Source organism: Podarcis melisellensis (assembly GCF_964234715.1).
Source record: "Podarcis melisellensis genome assembly, chromosome: 1".
NCBI lineage: Eukaryota > Metazoa > Chordata > Lepidosauria > Squamata > Lacertidae > Podarcis > Podarcis melisellensis.
The window spans coordinates 67,073,709-67,091,273 of record NC_138528.1 but is presented as its reverse complement, the minus strand read 5'-3'; the positions used below and the strand labels follow the sequence as shown (position 1 = coordinate 67,091,273).

Below are 17,565 nucleotides of genomic sequence, written 5' to 3'. Positions count from 1 at the left end.
ATTTAACATATGAACTGTCACTGCAAAAACTTGTTTCATACAATACTAATGGTCACACTCTATTTGTATGGACATCTTCCGTAATTTTTCTAATATCACTGAAACCACATGGGGTTTGGACTGACTCTCCAACTGAAGGCAGTGGGAACTTTTCCTGTGGCAGAGTTTTAAGTGGGCAGAATGCTCACAATATTGAGCATGAGTCAGCCAAAGTGAAATTAATTTAACAAGTCCCATTAACTCCAATGGAAGAGTTAAGCACGTGCACAAATCTCTCCTATGGAGATCAACAGGTTCAAGAGTGCTAACCCCCGTAGCCTGCAATATTTCTATTACATTTGCAAAAAAAAGAAAAGAGCAGAAAATCTTAGGTAGAATGGTGTAATGCTTAATGCATCAAAAACTAAAAATAGGCTGCCTGTACCGTTGAGAATATCCTGTGGAGATAAAAATCACAATCTAGGCTTGGCTGATTTTGTTTGGCAAAATGTAAAATACTGTACACAAAACTATCAAGAGAGAATTTGATTTACTTGCAATTCAGGCAGAGCTGTGCCAAGCCCAACTGGAGGAAAGAGGTATCTCTTTCAAGAAGCAGTTTTTGGACTGCTCGAACGTAATCCATTCTGGGAGTCCGTTCGATTCCTGAAATGGTTCGAAAACCAAGGCGTGGCTTCCAATTGGCTGCAGGAGCTTCCTGCACTCAACTGGAAGCCACGGAAACCACAGAACCTGCGTTGGACATTTGGCTTCCAAAAAATGTTCGCAAACCAGAACACTCATTTCTGAATTTGGGGCATTCAGAAGCCAATTTGTTTGTGAGCAAATCTTGGTACCATTCAAGTACCAAGGTACCACTGTATAGTATAATGTAGTCCCTGAGGTTTGGGGGTCATCTGTGTACTGGGCAAACTGCTATCTTTTCTTATAGGATTACTGATTGAATAAACAAGGTACTGTATAAGGAATTGCAATGTACTTTATACATGTGATATAGAAATGGAGGGAGGGGGAGATAGTTATACGATAACTTATCTTGTGTCCTGGACACATTCCTAACTATATGTTCTAAGTTGGGGTTCATCAGGTGCTTGTGTCCCAGGGACCCTAAGTGACGGCATCTTTCTCTCTTTCATTCCCATGTGTACCGAAATGCATATATTAGAGGGAGTGCACATAAAGGTAAAGGGGTAAAGGTACCCCTGCCCGTACGGGCCAGTCTTGACAGACTCTGGGGTTGTGCGCCCATCTCACTTAAGAGGCCAGGGGCCAGCGCTGTCCGAAGACACTTCCGGGTCACGTGGCCAGTGTGACATCGCTGCTCTGGCGAGCCAGAGCTGCACACGGAAACGCCGTTTACCTTCCCGCTGGTAAGCGGTCCCTATTTATCTACTTGCACCCGAAGGTGCTTTCGAACTGCTAGGTTGGCAGGCGCTGGGACCGAGCAGCGGGAGCGCACCCCGCAGCAGGGATTCGAACCGCCGACCTTTCAGTCAGCAAGTCCTAGGCGCTGAGGCTTTAACCCACAGCGCCACCTGTGTACATATATTAGTGAGAAAAAAAACATTTAAAACACACTATACATGGGAAACGTTCTTGCAAAAATGTTTGTATCAAGCGAAACAGCATACAAAATATGTACATTAAGAGAAATTTGCACTAAAAAGAATTTTCATGAGGCTATTTAAAACAAAAAAACTGATGCAGAAATGTGGAAAATGAGAACCTGAAACTGTCAGATTTGTCCCATCTCCTATATATACATCAGCGGTAGCATATCTGAGGCTCTGGTGAAATTTTACAGAGGCACCTGGGACATTCAAGAGCTTACAAGAGACTAAGGTCGTCTGGCTCCAGGGCTACGTTTGATTACCCAAACCATCCAAATATTTAACAATGTGTGAGAAAGAAAACCCTGTTTAAAAAGCTTTCAGCCTGGTTTGTATATTGCATGGGGGGGGGGTTGTCTTCTCTATTATGCCATAACACCCTCAAAAGTTCAGCAGTAGGGTGAAGACATGAAACAGCACAGCAGTGGATTTGGGATGCTTATTTTTAGCAGAACAGAGTTATACTCAGTCAAGGAAATTAAACAGAATTTTCAAATGCACTTTGTCTCCTATGTGAGTTAATGCTACGCTGTTTTGATTTGATTTCTCCTCATGGCTATGTATTTACATAAATTCATCACAGACCCACATATGGGGTGCACATTTTGCATCTCCCGGTGTACGTATATTTATTTTACTCATGTGATTTACATTACCTCAAATGTACGTGGAGTAAATAAACAAGCCAAATAAATTCTAACTGTGGATAAAAACCATACTTCTCAACAGAGTGAACCTATTATTGATTCAAATACCCATATTTCTCCTTTTATAGTGGAACCAAGCTTACAGTGTGCAGAATGTTGACTAAAATGAAATGTGTAAGACGAGGCCTTAAGTTGCATATTCTGGGTAAGAACCAAGCACACACAAAGGCTTCCAAACAGGTCTCCCCAGCTAGGCAAGGAACTGGAGATATTGCACCTGGAGTTGCCATCTCTGATCCCAGGAGGTGCCCCAAGCCCACTTCAGAAAGCTGTAATTGCAATGATCAGCTTTTTTTGAGAAACGAGAGGCTTGATTTTGTGCCCCTTGCTTCTCCCTTTGCAACAGATTGATATGATTACTTATCTGTAGGAGTAAACACAGCTCCTCCAGCACTGGCCTGAAACTGGCCGGGTGGGGTCAGCACGATGCTCACAGGGCTCCTGCTCTTCGTTTGATTATTGTGATATAATTTTCCTTTATAAAGGAAACACAAAGTGACTCATAATGAAAATATAAAGGAATTCAAAGTCGTTTACTACAAGTCTAAAACAAAAAAACAAAGAGAGAGGTTTGCAAATATTAAGAGCTGCATGTGGACTGCTGCTTGGGAGGGAAAAGACCATAGGGGTGCTGAAGGCTGGATGAGAATTCAAATCCGCAACAAGAACAAAGCTAAATATTATAGTTATCAGTAGAATTTAGCAGTACAAGAAGTGTGCGACAATGAGCCAGCAAGAGTAGCAGAAACAATACAATGGCATGCTAGTTTTGTTCCACAATTTAGCTTTGTTTTGGAAAAAGAAAGAGGGCTGCAGCCAAATGAATTGCTCATGGGGATAATCATGAAACGTCTTCTGGATTCTTATTACTGCATATAGGCAGGGCTTTTCTGTAATGTCAAGAGAAGTTATTTATAGGCAGCAACAGGCGCCCAATGTGTTAATGAGGGACTAGTCTGCAGCCACGGTGAGTTGATGGGAGGCTATCGACATTTTTATTCACTACACTGCATTAGCTCTGAAGTAGGCACCACACAATTAGGGCCTTTTCATTTTGTGAAAATCAGCTCAGATTTAGCTCAATGTTCCGAATGGACGGAACTGCATCCCAACCAGAAAATAGCTTCAGGTTGGGGCAGAGGTACTGTGAGATTGGGATGTGCTCAGGACCAGCATTTTTATCTGAGTTCGGAGATTACTCCGGACTGTTTCCCAGCCATTATATGCATACTTCCCATGCCTTGGGCACCAGGTTGGTGAAGGATGCCTCGAGGCCTAGTTTCCTCTATATTATCAGCATCTTGTAGCAAACTGTGTAAAGCTGATCATACTATCTCACAGACCTCCTTGCAACCATATTGCTATTCCTCTATAGCTGCAGAATCTCAAGGTGCGCTTCTGGAATGCACTACAGAATAATTTCCACCTTCTACAATTGTCTTAAGGCAATGTATAATAAAAAAGGCCAAAAAAAGGTTTTAAAACCCTAAAACAATACAAAATAGACACTCAAGGCATTTCCCACTTATCCAACTAAGAACAAAACCTGTTGGAACAAATATGACACCTGTTGTTTCCAAAAAGCACAGGTAGCAGGCACCTGCTGTATCACGACAGGGGTGCTATTCCACAGAGCAGCAGCAGGTTCACTAAAAGCCCTGCTCTGAGTTATTGTGGAGTGGGCCTCTGAGATCTTTGGGACTTGCAGAAGAAACTCTTCCACAGACTGCAGGGATTTGCTGGGTATATAAGGGGTTGTATTTTATCCTACTTGTGTTTATGTTCCCCATTCATGCTTAACACCTGAACAGGAGTTTTCTGTGGATTGATCCAGGCTGCACATTTCTATCTGTGCACTATGGGGAATTCTGGCAGCTTCCATACTGGGCCCTTGCTGTAAAATAGCCATGCTTTGTTCACTCACTTTTACAGGGAACCTGCATGACAGTATGATAAAAAATATGCTCCCCCCAGGTTATCAGTTTTCATTTTTGTCAAAGGTCAGAAAATCAGACCTTTTTAAATTAACAAATTCCCTCACTGTGTAGCTATTCGTACTAGTTGTACATCCAGCCACACTACCTTCTCTATTGGTCTATCTCACCTATCTAAGAATCAACTCTATCTTTTCCTTTTCAAATGCCTTTATATCCATTTTTCTTCTCTCCCCTTAAACTCTGCTAGATTTTAAAAACATGAACCTGATTTATTGTTATTATTATTCCAGCAAAAAGCTTGCGGTGTTCTCCCAAGTACCATTGTTTGCTACTACATACAGCCTTCAGCTGTGATCCAGCACAGGAGAAAAGAATGTAGGGTTTTAGGCAGGCAATCTGCTTCCACATGTGGTTTTTATTTTATGGTTCATGGTATCTATTAAACTATATGGACGTTTCACAACACAAATGTCTGAAAGAAAACAAATTAGAATCCACTATCTTAATTTGTAAGTTACAAAATACATAAACACAATGCTTCCTAAAATTGAGAAATCAATGTGTCTGTCTCAGGAGACAGAGCTGTTTCTTAGCCATTCTGAATGATTATGAACTGTATTTCAGTCCAAAAATAACATTTTTTTTAATCTACAGTTCCAGAAATGGATGTGAAACTTACATTGCTCCCTTTCCTACATATACACAAGAATAGCTGAAGTATCCTTACAATAATTTTGGAATTAATGGGCATGGAATAGATTTTCTCTGACCTAGAATAATATCATTTTACAGCTTATTTTCCCATTCAAGTGGAACAGAATGACCAGCTCTTTCAGGTCTTTAGAATGACATTTCTACATATTTAAATCAAAATTGAGCTGTCATTTCCCCCTTTCTTTCTTTCTTTCTTTCTTTCTTTCTTTCTTTCTTTCTTTCTTTCTTTCTTTCTTTGCTATGAGCTGAAATCACCACCCTTCCTTCTTCTCCTCCCATTTTTGAACAGCTTATGATATCAAAGAAGAGAGAAACTGAGGCCTATAAGAATCTAACCATAGACAGGACTTGGTGTACACCTGTCTGCAAGTAGACACACCAGAGATAAGCAACCTGTGAACCTCTAGATTCTGGTGCATCTCAATGCCCTTCAACCATTTATCATAGTCAATGGTCAGGGATGGTGGACGTTGTAACCACAGGTCCCCATTCCCTGAGCTACCACAAACCTAATGCATAGGATTGCGCACAAGCAGTTCCAGGTGTCTGGATTTGTGCCTTTTGAATGGTGCACCCAGCGTTTTTTAAAATTTATTTAACATTGTTGCTGTTGTTGTTCAGACTCTGCCATAGGCCCAGAATGAAATTAACCAAAACAATGTTGAAACAATGCAAAAAAACCACACCAGAATCAGGGGACGACTTTAGGGGTGGGTTATTGGGCTGTTGTTTTTATTTTGAGTATATATATATTGTGGTTTTTATGTTTATATTTTCTGTAAACTGCCTTGAGACCTTCAGGTATCAGGATCAGGGAGTACAACAAACTTCAGCCAGCAAACAAACAAACAAAAAAACCTCAGCAAAATATTCAACAAACCCAGCGTGATCCAAGAGCTCACTGAAATAAAATAAAATCACTTCAACGTGGAAACACAAAGCCATTGAAAGAGAAAATTCTTTCTGGTAGGAAATTGCAAAGTACTTCCGAAAAGAGCCTCCTCTCCCTGCTCCTGAAAAAATGACAAGAACCCACGGGTATTTCAAATGGTGAGGGGACACAGAGCAGTGTCTTTGAGGGAGATCTTAAACTCTGAGTTCATATTGTAACTTGTTTCTACACATAGGCTGAGTGTTGCAGCAGTGACCTAGGTGCTTCCCCCAGTCTGGAGGTGGGTCTATTGGTCTGTAGGGTTTTGATTTATATTGAAATTATAACTTTATATTGTAGGTGACAAAGTCCTATGATAAACAGAATAGGACAAAAAATCAAGAAAAGGAAACATCAAATTAAGAATAACCCATTGCAGTTTGCCTCAGGAAAGGAGGAGACTTCAAATAGCATGCTTGTTCCTTGTTTTGGTCCTCAGGCTGCTTACTTCATGCTCAAGTCAGTTTTAAGAAAATAAACAGCTTCGCAGACATCTACTTCATTACAGACGTGATAATGATGGAACATATGATGCACAACATCATAACACAGTGATAAAACCTTCACCAAACACACTTTGCAGGCCATTCCCCCTCCCCTCAGTGTTTTGCAAGAGTCTGGGGAACTTTCTGCTGATACTAAAAGAGCCAGCCAGCTAAGATGTGCCACAAGAGAGAGAGAGAAAAAAATATCTCCCTAGCATCTCATGAAACGAACCTGTATAGCTCAGCCAACTGCCTTCGTCACTCTTACTGAAATATCCCGAAATGACTAATCCCTACAAAAACACATTTTAAAAAGCTTTTAGAGATTTCACCCCACCACCTCCATCCCAAGCTGAAGCTGATGGCCTGTCTGTGTCCAAGAAGGGCATTTTCTCTCTAGAGTCTTGTTGAAATATAAGCTTGGATGGGCTACTGCAGTAACCTGGTTGATTTGATTAGCTACTCATTCACTGAAACTGTTATGACTTCAGGAAACAAAGACTGGCTTGGTACAAACAACTTTCCTTCCGAGGCTAGCAGCCCTCGGTGATGATGTTTTGAGCAGCAGAATTCATTTAAGGCTACCATAAATGTCACTGTCATAACTGCATCAGACAGACCTGAAGGTCAGAGTTGACATTACATCAATGATGGTTCATTTATTATATCACTGTCTGCTTGTTTGGTGTGGTTTTTTTTAAAGTCGTTAAAAGGGGTTGCTTTATGTATTCTAAAACAAAAAACAAAAACATTTTAAAATAATCATGATTACTTCCAGGGAGCTACAGAAGCTAAAGAACTAAACTTACAATAATTTCAGTAAAATCAGATGAAAATTGCCCTGGTGCTTGCTATGGTCTGTATACAGAAAGGAAGACTCTACCTAAGCCAAGTTGCTGAGATCTAGAAGCTTGAAAAAGGAACATGTTTCCTCTCTCTGAGCAGCCAAATGCAGCTAGTGAAGGCACCTGACTTTATCATGGCCAGACTAGATGTAAGTCTGCTTCCACACTAGGCAAACAATGCAGAGACTGCTTTGTGCCTACCACAAGGGTTATGGTGAAGATGCAGTTAGTTCCATAAGACTGCTAAGAGGTGAATTGGACCTTCCCCTTCACACATACAACATCTATGCCACAAGCACTAGTGGGATGTACTCATAGGAAAAGTGCAATACTTCCAATAGCGTGGAAACTGTGACTTACCATGGAAAAAGAAAGACTAGGTAGCACCAGGATTCATCCATCTGGAAGCAGCCTTAGTCTTTTGCAAGTCCCACCCATGGCTTCCTGTGATGGCTTGTGAGGGGCAGTGGTGTTCCCCTGGCAGTGGTGGCACTGCATTTAATGGGATGACTATGGGGCAGGGCAAGGTGGCAGCAAGGTCGGGGCGCTTGGCCAGCAGGAGCTTTGCAGGTCAATGCTGAGGACCACAAAGCTCTTTATTTTAAAATAGTTTCAGTTAGCTGCATTAGAAACTTCAGCATTCTCCAAAACCTTCAGATGACGTTCAGAAGCAATAGGATGATCAAGGCTCAAAGGTTGCTGTAACCACCAATCACCTAATCAGTGATTACGGCAACCTCAATTGAAGATGTGCTTTCAGCACCCATCAACTGATCGGTCCTGGAAGCTCACATTCCAAGAGGTTCCTTGTAACCAAAGATCAGCTGATTGACAGCAATAACTGAGCTTCTATGTGGTCTTGGCAGTGGGGAAATGGTCCTAAAACTGGAGCAAGAATGAAATGTCCTGCTTCCCAGTGGTAATGCCACTCAGATATGGTTTCTACCAAAAACTAATTCATTTGCAAAAGTAGGGGATAAGAACAAGCCACATTTAAAATGTTATTTCTTCTTAACCCCATATTTCTATAAAACCTTAGATAACAGTAAAATGATATGCAAATTCACAACAAAATTCTGTATCGCACAGCATTTAAATGGCTACTAGATATATCACGGGTCACATTCACTAACAGGTGATTTAACATTTGGGTCATAGAGCTTGACACAATGTACAGAAACCACAATTAAATTATGTAAAATGTTAATCTGCCAGCTCCAAAATATTTCCCCATATTCCTAGCCTTTGACTTCTCTCTCTCTCTCTCTCTCTCTCTCTCTCTCTCTCTCTCTCTCTCTCTCTCTCACACACACACACACACACACACACACTCAAAAGTACTTTTTGTCAACTCCACAACTGAACTACCAGATGTTCAACTTGATATTATTTAGCTTACTTTTAAAAAGCATGAAAGCAAAAATGAGGGACTGAAGAAATCTCATGAATACATATTAACTGAGAACAGAATTCTTGCACATTGAAGCCAGCTTTGACCTTAGACCACACTAAAGGAACCAGTCCTAGGATGTGCCCTCAAATGCTTCTACTCCCATTATATCTGAACACATGAAAAGTCAGACTGTTTTTCTCCAAGAGGGGAGGGGTTTTGCCCATAATCCCTGGAGGAAAGTCTCCATGAACCAGGTTGTGCACAAACACAAGCATTTTTAACATGCTAATGATAGTTCTTTCCCCACTTGTTTTAGTCACCTAAATTGATGCGGCTTAGCTGTGTACAGTCTTGTTCATAACTGCCTTTTCCAAAATGTGTATCTGCTAAAGCAGTTATGCCTATCATTGTCCCTGACTACTGGCCATGCTGGCTGTCGTTGGAGGTCAACAACATCTGGAGGACCACAGGGCAGCCACTCGTGTGCTAAAGTACAGTGGTGCCCCGCAAGACGAACGCTTCGCAAGACGGAAAACCTGCTAGACGAAAGGGTTTTCCATTTTGGAGGTGCTTCGCAAAACGAATTTCCCTATGGGGTTGCTTCGCAAGACGAAAAAATATTGCGAGTTCCCGCGGGGTTTTTCCGCTCTCCCCCCTTAACCTAAGCCGCTAAGCCGCTTATCAGCTGATCCGCTGATAAGCCGCTTAACAGCTGATCGCTAGAAGCCGCTAGACCGCTGTAGCGCTAATCCGCTAAGCTGTCAATGGGCTTGCTTCGCAAGACGAAAAAACCACTAGATGAAGAGAATCGCGGAACGGATTCTTTTCGTCTTGTGAGGCACCACTGTATAATCTGCCTGCTCATTAGAAAGAGAAAGGTGTGGTTTAAACTGGCCACCAAAGTGATGCAAATTAATCTGAAATGCATTTTACCAGAAATGAAACCTCTGTGGTGACTAGTGTCAGTAGCCCAACAGCAACTCAGTTTTTTTTTACAACTAAAATATTTTAAAACTTATCTCGTTGCATATTGCATATTGTATGTGTATTCACTCTATATCAGCTTGGAAAATCGGTGAGCATACCACCCACCTTAAAGCAGCAGTGGCTCTTCAGATGTTGTTGGAACTCCAATTCCCATCAGCTCCAACCAGCATGGCCAATGGTCAGGGATAATGGGATATGGAGTCCAGCAACACCTGGAGGGTCACAAGTTCCCCATTCCTTCCCTGTGCCAGCACTGTCCATTGTTTTAGGATCCCAAGAGCACTGTCCATTGTTTTAGGATCCCAAGGTTTTTTCCTGGTATATGGCTATTCCTTATTTCATAGCAAGTCTATCCTTCCCTGCGGCAGGACTTCCCTTCCTGTTCATTATGTGGAGAATGGATATTGTGCTACAGGGAGTAGCGAGAGTACAGAGCTAAATCTCAGCCACTGCAAAGGCTTTATAGCATTCGGTTGCATGAAACAGCAGTCTTATTCACATTGCACTTGGTTCCAAAACAGTTTAGTCAAAACACAAAATGATGCTAACTGTGAAGGAAGCATTTTGTGTGCATGCCTCTGAAATATCATTTAAAATTTCCAATTCGAATTAGCAGCGTGTTTTTCCAGCATCATTACTGGAGATGAATGATACATCAAAAAAGAGTTACAGAGTATTCGCAGAAGGTGAAGAAAACTGACTCTCAGGAACTTGTGAAAGTCCAAGTAGAGAAGTTAGGTATTTGGAGAACTCGTAGGCAACCCGTAGCCCTGGTTAGCGTAATTTCACAAGCGTTTGGAAGGGGAACAATAAACCCTTGATCTGGTTCAACATCCAGTCTGTGCAATGTACAACCTCAGTCAGTGCAACGTATAAGCAAGATAGATGAAGCTGTCTGATATTTTTGTCTTTGTCATTCATAATTTCGTCAAGTGCAACCCCACCAGTGTAATCAATTTGGAAAGCAGTCAGGAAAAGAAGTCAAATTCCAGCAAAAATGTAAAACACACAACCTCCCACAGACCACGAAGTCTGGGCAAAATTGACTTAGGATCCCAGCAAGGAAGGCCAGTTTTTTCCCTTCTGGTATAAATTTGTTCATGCTTTAGTGAATGTTGTGAGTCTCCACAGTAAATTCAAAAATCATGAAACTGTCAGAAGCAAGAACAACGGAAAAATAAACCTACAGAAATAAAGAGGGATAAAACCCTTTGACAAAAGGCTTGCATATGATTACAGAACCCCCTCAAAAAAGATGTCTCTCTACTTTTTAATAAATATATTGCTAAATCAAATAACTTATTTTATTTGTCAGTCTATGGCCACTCAATAAAACTTCTGAGAACAGCTAACAAATGATGTACAGTATGTATTATTTATAGCATAGTATATCATACGTTGTACCTAATCCCACACGTTCTTGGCTGGATAGCTCAGTTGGTTAGAGCATGGGGCTGATAAGGCCAACATGAAGGGTTAGAATAGCGCTGGAACTGGGCTGGTGCAGCACCACTGAAACTTGCAGACATGATCCTATGGAATGTTCCTACAGCAGAAAGTAACATTAAATGGTGGGACCTCTGAGTTCTGTCTAGGTATTTGCTGAAGAGCTGAAAGAGCTACAATGCCACTTTTACTTAGCAGAAAGTGGAAAATGTTTCTTAGAAGAAGGATTGTGCATATTAAGAAATGACCTCCAACATTTTACAAATGCTTAAAAGAAATCACGTAATTCAAAAAGTGTAGCAGGGCAAGAGAGGAAATAAATTTCTTTGAATACATACTATTATATTCACATTAGACTTCTACTGAAAAAGATCAATAAGAAAGGTCCATGCCAACAATTCATGATAAACATAGCCCTATAATCATTCTTTTGTTCAAGAGTGAATCAAGGGGGCACTAATTAATAGACCAGTGATTCTCAACACCATAGCACAAATAATGCTCCCATTACTATAAAAGAGCTAATAAACAGCCTAAGGAGGTATTGTAATAGGGGGAAAACCCACTGTCAGTTGCAATATGGTTCCTCCCACACGTCCTACTAAAAGAAACAGCAAGATATCAGATCATTAGTCTCACTAACCTGTGGCGTCATTCCATGGCAGATATACATGATCGGAATATTTTCTGTGTCTGGCCCTTGATCAAGGCACAAATCACTTTTCAGAGAATTCTGCAGCTACAGAGTACAGGCAGTGGAAGAAAAAGAGAGAGGAAAAAGAGAATACATGCTTGTTAAAATAGGACAAGTATTATACTTGATCAAAGTTATATCTTAGCAATAAAATTTTAACTACCTATAGGCTGTAAAACACAAAATTGCTTGAATGTTTAATAATGTGATGCTACAGCATCATCTATAATGCACCATTTACATTCAAGATTACAATTCTCTAAAATCTTTGTAACACTAGGATCCCAACACCACAAGCGAATTTATGATTACTTATTTTATTATTGTATTGTTTCTGGCATTGGCCTTTTCTTGGTTACTCTTTAGTGGAGGTCCTAAATGATAAGAAGGAAAAGCCATGGCTCTTAGTACTTATGACAGGATAAGTTAAGGATATTTCCTATCCTCTACACATGCCCTCCAATTCACCAAAAGAGCCTCTCGGGGGGAATCAGAGACCCTCCTGAACAAGGTGGATTGTGGCTGGGGGATGCTAAGGGAGTGAGGAAATTTGCTCAAAAGAACATTTATGGGAGGTAAAGTTCCTCATCCCCTCATCCCAATAGCAACTCCCTGCATTCCATCATGGTTTGTTCAGGAGGACCCAAGACCAGGGAGGCATTCTTTTTGGGGGGTGGGGAGAACAGGTGGTTTCCATTACCTCCAAGTTAATTTATCATAGGATCCAAGCAACCTTGCATGTCATGATTCTATTCATACACACACACACACACACACACACACACACACACACACACACCAAGTATCAAATGTGGTGACAGTGATAATAATACAACAAAACAACACCACCACAAACTTTATCCAGTCTGTATAACGTTTACTGTACATTTAACTTGTTAAGATAGAGTTGTACATTTATCCACTCCATGTTTACAGTATCTCCAGGCTTTGTCTTGCACATGGCACCTTAGTATGTTTGTTGTTTTAATGGTTATAAGTCTATCTCTATTCTAGCTACTATTCTAGTAAATTTGGTTTTATATTTATAAGCCAGTTTGTGGTGCTGTTGTTTTGTTGTATGATTCTATTCTTGGCATATCAATATACGTAAGAAGAGAACATAAGAATAGTCATGTCAGATTATTCCAATGGCATGTCTAATCTATATTGTGATAGGAAGCCCACATGCATGATCTGAGAGTAAACTCCTCTCCTATAGTAGTTGCTCAGAAACTAATATTCAGAGGCATGTATAAGCCATCATGACTAGCAGTTATCAATAAACTAATGTTTCATGTCTTTGTTTAATCTCCTTTTAAATACATCTATAAATCTGGTCTGGGAAAGACTCCTCAATGTAACTCCAGGAGTGATCCTGGAATCTGGGTAGACAATACTGAACTAGATGGGCTATTGAGCTGATCAGGTGAAAGGCAGATTCTCATGTTCCAAAAGGTCTTCGTTTCATGAAAATAATGTAGACAGACAGAAATGCCAACATTAATCCCAAACTTTTAAGCCTGTGAATAAATCCCCTAAAAACAATGCAGCTGCATTGACCACCAATGAGGGCTTGGTCAAATATGTCAATTTGCAAAGGCTTTTCTGACAAATCTAGAGGACAAATGATTTTAGAAAAGCAATGCACACAGTGTGACAAAAGTACACTTGGAAACTAGATGAACAGCTGCATTCACTACTTATCTTTCCTGCGTCAAGACAATTTCATGTCTTGCACCAGTACCCTTTAGTATTTCAGATTTCTTTCAGAACTTCTTTGAGAAGCCTGGCACAGTTGATACCTTTGCAGGGCTGATCTGAGCTTTTAATTTATGCCTGTCAAATAAATGTTGGATTTATCCAACAAGTGTGTGACAGAAAACTCAGTTATTCCATGGGCTTGTTCTGTTTTTACCTCCGTTTTTATATCCTTGATCACAGAGGCCTTAGGCATCATCCCAAACAATAAGAAACACTTTTTTTATAAAGTGAGAAACCAACTCAGTTTTTATGAGAGTCTGAGTTAACTTTAGATCTCTGGTGTTTAAAAAAGAAACCATCTTGTCAAACATAGAATTATTTTTGCCTATGGTCATACTGTAAGTTTTTATTTTATTTTTAGCTTTCATTAAGTGCACTACAATTGGACTAACATGTATACATAATTAGGAACAGGCTGTTAACCTGAGAATAAAAATCTATTTTATTAATTTTATTTGGAGGCACTTTCTGACAGCTAGAACACTGCGATCTTTCTCATCCTTTCAATGCTGAGTTTCATGAGAAAAGGTACTACGTGGAATACAATGAACCTTAAGTGGGATTTAAATGCACAAATGTCAAATTCATCATGCATTATCTAGCAGAGGAGTTACAAGACTGAGGGACTAGCAAGTCTCTTGTTTTAATTTCTGTGCTTTTAATGGGATTGTTTTGGTGCACATTTTAATCATTTTAATAACATTATATTTTAATGGTATCGTTTTATTCCATATTTTAATTATGGTGTAGTTTTAATTATTCCTTAGTTTAACAATGTTATACAGTTTGTTTTTATGTTTTGTAAACTGCTCAAAAGCCATCTGGGCATTAAGAAGTATTATATTATTAATAAAAAAAATACAATTTCAGGTGTCCTAGAGATGCATTCCAGTCTGGGGTGCTTCTGGAACCTGCATTGCTTCTGGGATTGCCTTGAGCCAATTACAGCTATGAGGGATTTGCTCAAATTCATTTGGTGTACCATCTTTCCTAGAGAAAGCCGATTGGGCCATTGCACACATGACTTGGTCACATCCAGATTTGATGGCTACAATACATTCTACATCGGGCTGAATTTGAAAGGAGTACAGAAAACACTCTTGCAAAAGCCACAATTTTCCAGGGTTTGTTTTTCCAAGCCTCTTATTCTAACTTTGTTCAATCTGCTCTGGCTTACCAGTTGGCTATTGTTAAATAGCTCTATAAATAACCACTTGCATAAGGTGAGTAAGAACTTCCCTCAGGTGACCCAACAAAGAAGATAACTCTTTCCTTTCTGCCCCTCCACTTGTAGGCTACAGATGACTATGCTTTGGTACCTGTGTGGGCAGCAGGTTTCTACTTTAAAAGGATTCAAAACACATCAGAAACAGAAATGATACAGCAGCGCATGCATGTGTGAGGCAGAGTAGCACAATCACACCTATGTCAAACAACAAGCAGCCAAACAGTTAAATAAATGAACCAAATACATGACCTGCAAGTTTGTCCTGTGGCTGTTATCTGGGAGAATTATTTCCCACAGCGATGAATAATCAAGGTAAATAAGCAGGACTCTTACCACTCCATAGGCAACAGTGTCTGAGTACATTCTCATTTCTGGATACACGCTGACAAGGTACCACCTAAAGGTCTTGCACTGAAGCTTTTTCCTCAAGGCTTTCCTCTCAGAAATATCACCAATGTCAATTCCAGAATCCTGTGCACATTGACCAAAAAAACATGTCAGAGATATAAAAGCCATCCTCCTGCTCTCTGGCAGTTTGTGTTACAATTCTCTGTGCTCTTTTGTACAGTTCAGTGAAAAGGGGGAAAAGAAACACAGGGATGTGCACTGAAGCATGATTAGCATACTTTAGCTGCCTAAAATAAATAGGTATTTCATACAAAATCTGAGGTATTTGTGTCAGTGTGTTTAAACATAAAAGACACCATCATTTGGGGGCCTGATCCAGAATATTTTACATTCAGTGGGTTAATTCTCACTGACTTCAATGGATGTTGAATCAAGTTCCACAGTAATAATGTCACTGAAGCAATTCTAAGATTCAAAAACAATTGGTATATATAAAAGCAAGTTGTCCTGGAAACCACTTTTCTACCGGCAAAGGTATGGTCTATTTCAAAGATTCCATTGTCGGGCAAATGTGGATGTTTGGCTTTCGTATTTCTCTGCAACAATTAGAAATCCTGCCCACCTTTTTCTGTTTGTTGAATGTTTTCCCCAGGGAGGCTCGCTTGCTGCCTGCATTACATATGCCTTAGGCATCAGGCAAAAACATTCCTCTTCTCCCAGCCCTTTGGCTAATTAAGCAATCTATGGCCCTTTAAACTGTGTGTCTGTGAGGGGTATTGTTTTTGTTGGTTACTATCTTGCATATTTTTATGTTTTTATATCGTGAACTGCCCTGTGGTCCTCGGATGACGGGCGGCATAGAAATTTAATTAACCGCAACAACAACGATTTCAGTTGCCATTTTTGTTGAAGGAATTTGCAAAACCTTTCCCCCCTCCCCTTTTCATTGCATTTTATGGCTAAGCCTTGGCTGGTGTAACACAGTTTTGTGGAGTTCAAGATACACGAGTTTCATAAAGAGCCTGTAAGTGGAGATCAATAATTTATCTCATTATAGCTATGCGGTAGAGATTTCTAGAGAGGCATCTAAATGCAAATTCAGGACCAGTCTTTGACAGGAAGTAAAATGAGACATTCTTACTGTAGATTATGTCGTCACACACAGCTCAAAATACTCAAACAAAATAAAGAATAAATAAACTTTACATAAAAATATTTATTATCAGGTATGTTAGGAAATGAGCCTTGTTCAGGCAATAAATATCTGCAGTCCTCATAAGCTGCCGGGAAAAGGATTATTGTCACACACACCCTCCACCTTTCTCATGCTGATAGTGACTTGAAAAAGACCTGGCAGTGCACAAGGATGCTTGCCCCATGGGTTCAGTGTTGATGGGACCACAGGCACACATGCAACCGGGAAAGGGGGCTAGGGAAGAAGAGGGTTAGCCTATAGCAGGCTCGCAGGCTCCAGTATACTTAAGAGATTGAAGGTCCCTCAATATGTCCTTTTTCAAGTGCATTCGTGATTATTTGTGCCCATGGTGATTTTGAAGAGGTCACATGTGATCCCACCTTCAGTGCTGTTTGTGCCTGCTAAAGTTTTGTGGTGGTTGCACTGATTCTATTTCCAACCAATGCATATTCCATAACTTCCTTTTGAAATCCTTTAACTTTTTACACCACAAATGCTCTGGCTTCTTTTTGTCCCATTTTTATTTTGCTCCTCCAGACGGCAGTAATGTAGTGACATTAGGGGAGCACCGCACAACAATAAATCCACCAGTAATGCAGTATTAGTGTGTCAAGAGTATGTTGCAGAAAATACTTGCACTCCAACAACAGTCTAGAGGGACCACGAGAATTTTATGCCTACACTGAATTTGGGTGTCTGCATGATGGCTGGTTTATGTAGCCTTAAATTATTTGGAGATACAGAAGCATTTCACATTGGTATATAGAAATAATTATTTTATAAGGTATAAATATGAATTGATATACGTATGTAATAAATCCACGTTTCAGTTCTCACCCAATTAATAGTATTTGGGGACAAAGATGTTTTACAATGAAGCAATAGCCTGCCTGGCATGTTGTGTTAAGCTAGCTCCTGTATTTGAATAACACATTGTTGTTTGCTGCAGAGAGTTAAGTGTATGTGTGTGTGTGTGCGCGCATCTGTACATTTTGCATGCACACAAAGGCTCATACCAATAACAAACTTAGTTGGTCTCTAAGGTGCTGCTGGAAGGAATTTCTTTATTTTGTTTCGACTATGGCAGACCAACATGGCTACCTACCTATAATACAGGGCTGTCCAACTTCCAAGAGACTGTGATCTACAACCTCTATAAAAAAAAACAACTGGCAGTGATCTACCTATTGGATTGACCAGAGTTGTTGAGCTGTTTTTTTTTGGGGGGGGGGGTCCCGCAGTCGACCAGGATCAACCAGGGGCATCCTGTGATTGACCGGTAAA

General features: G+C 40.3%; 1 protein-coding gene and 1 long non-coding RNA gene across 3 annotated transcripts in view; one reads left to right on the top strand and one right to left on the bottom strand.

The window, feature by feature from the left end:
* The window catches only part of GALNT18 (polypeptide N-acetylgalactosaminyltransferase 18), a 334,795-nt gene that overhangs the window by 27,519 nt on the left and 289,711 nt on the right, over positions 1-17,565 (bottom strand). For both annotated transcript variants that reach the window (XM_081918367.1, XM_081918366.1), the window contains 2 exons: positions 15,072-15,209; positions 11,699-11,794 (listed from right to left, as the gene is read on the bottom strand). In XM_081918367.1, coding sequence (XP_081774493.1) covers positions 11,699-11,794; positions 15,072-15,209 — 234 coding nt within the window. The remainder of the gene's footprint in view (positions 1-11,698; positions 11,795-15,071; positions 15,210-17,565) is intronic.
* LOC309374165 lies at positions 8,746-9,640 on the top strand. The gene is made up of 2 exons (XR_014170372.1): positions 8,746-9,105; positions 9,461-9,640. It is a non-coding gene; the product is annotated as an uncharacterized lncRNA (long non-coding RNA).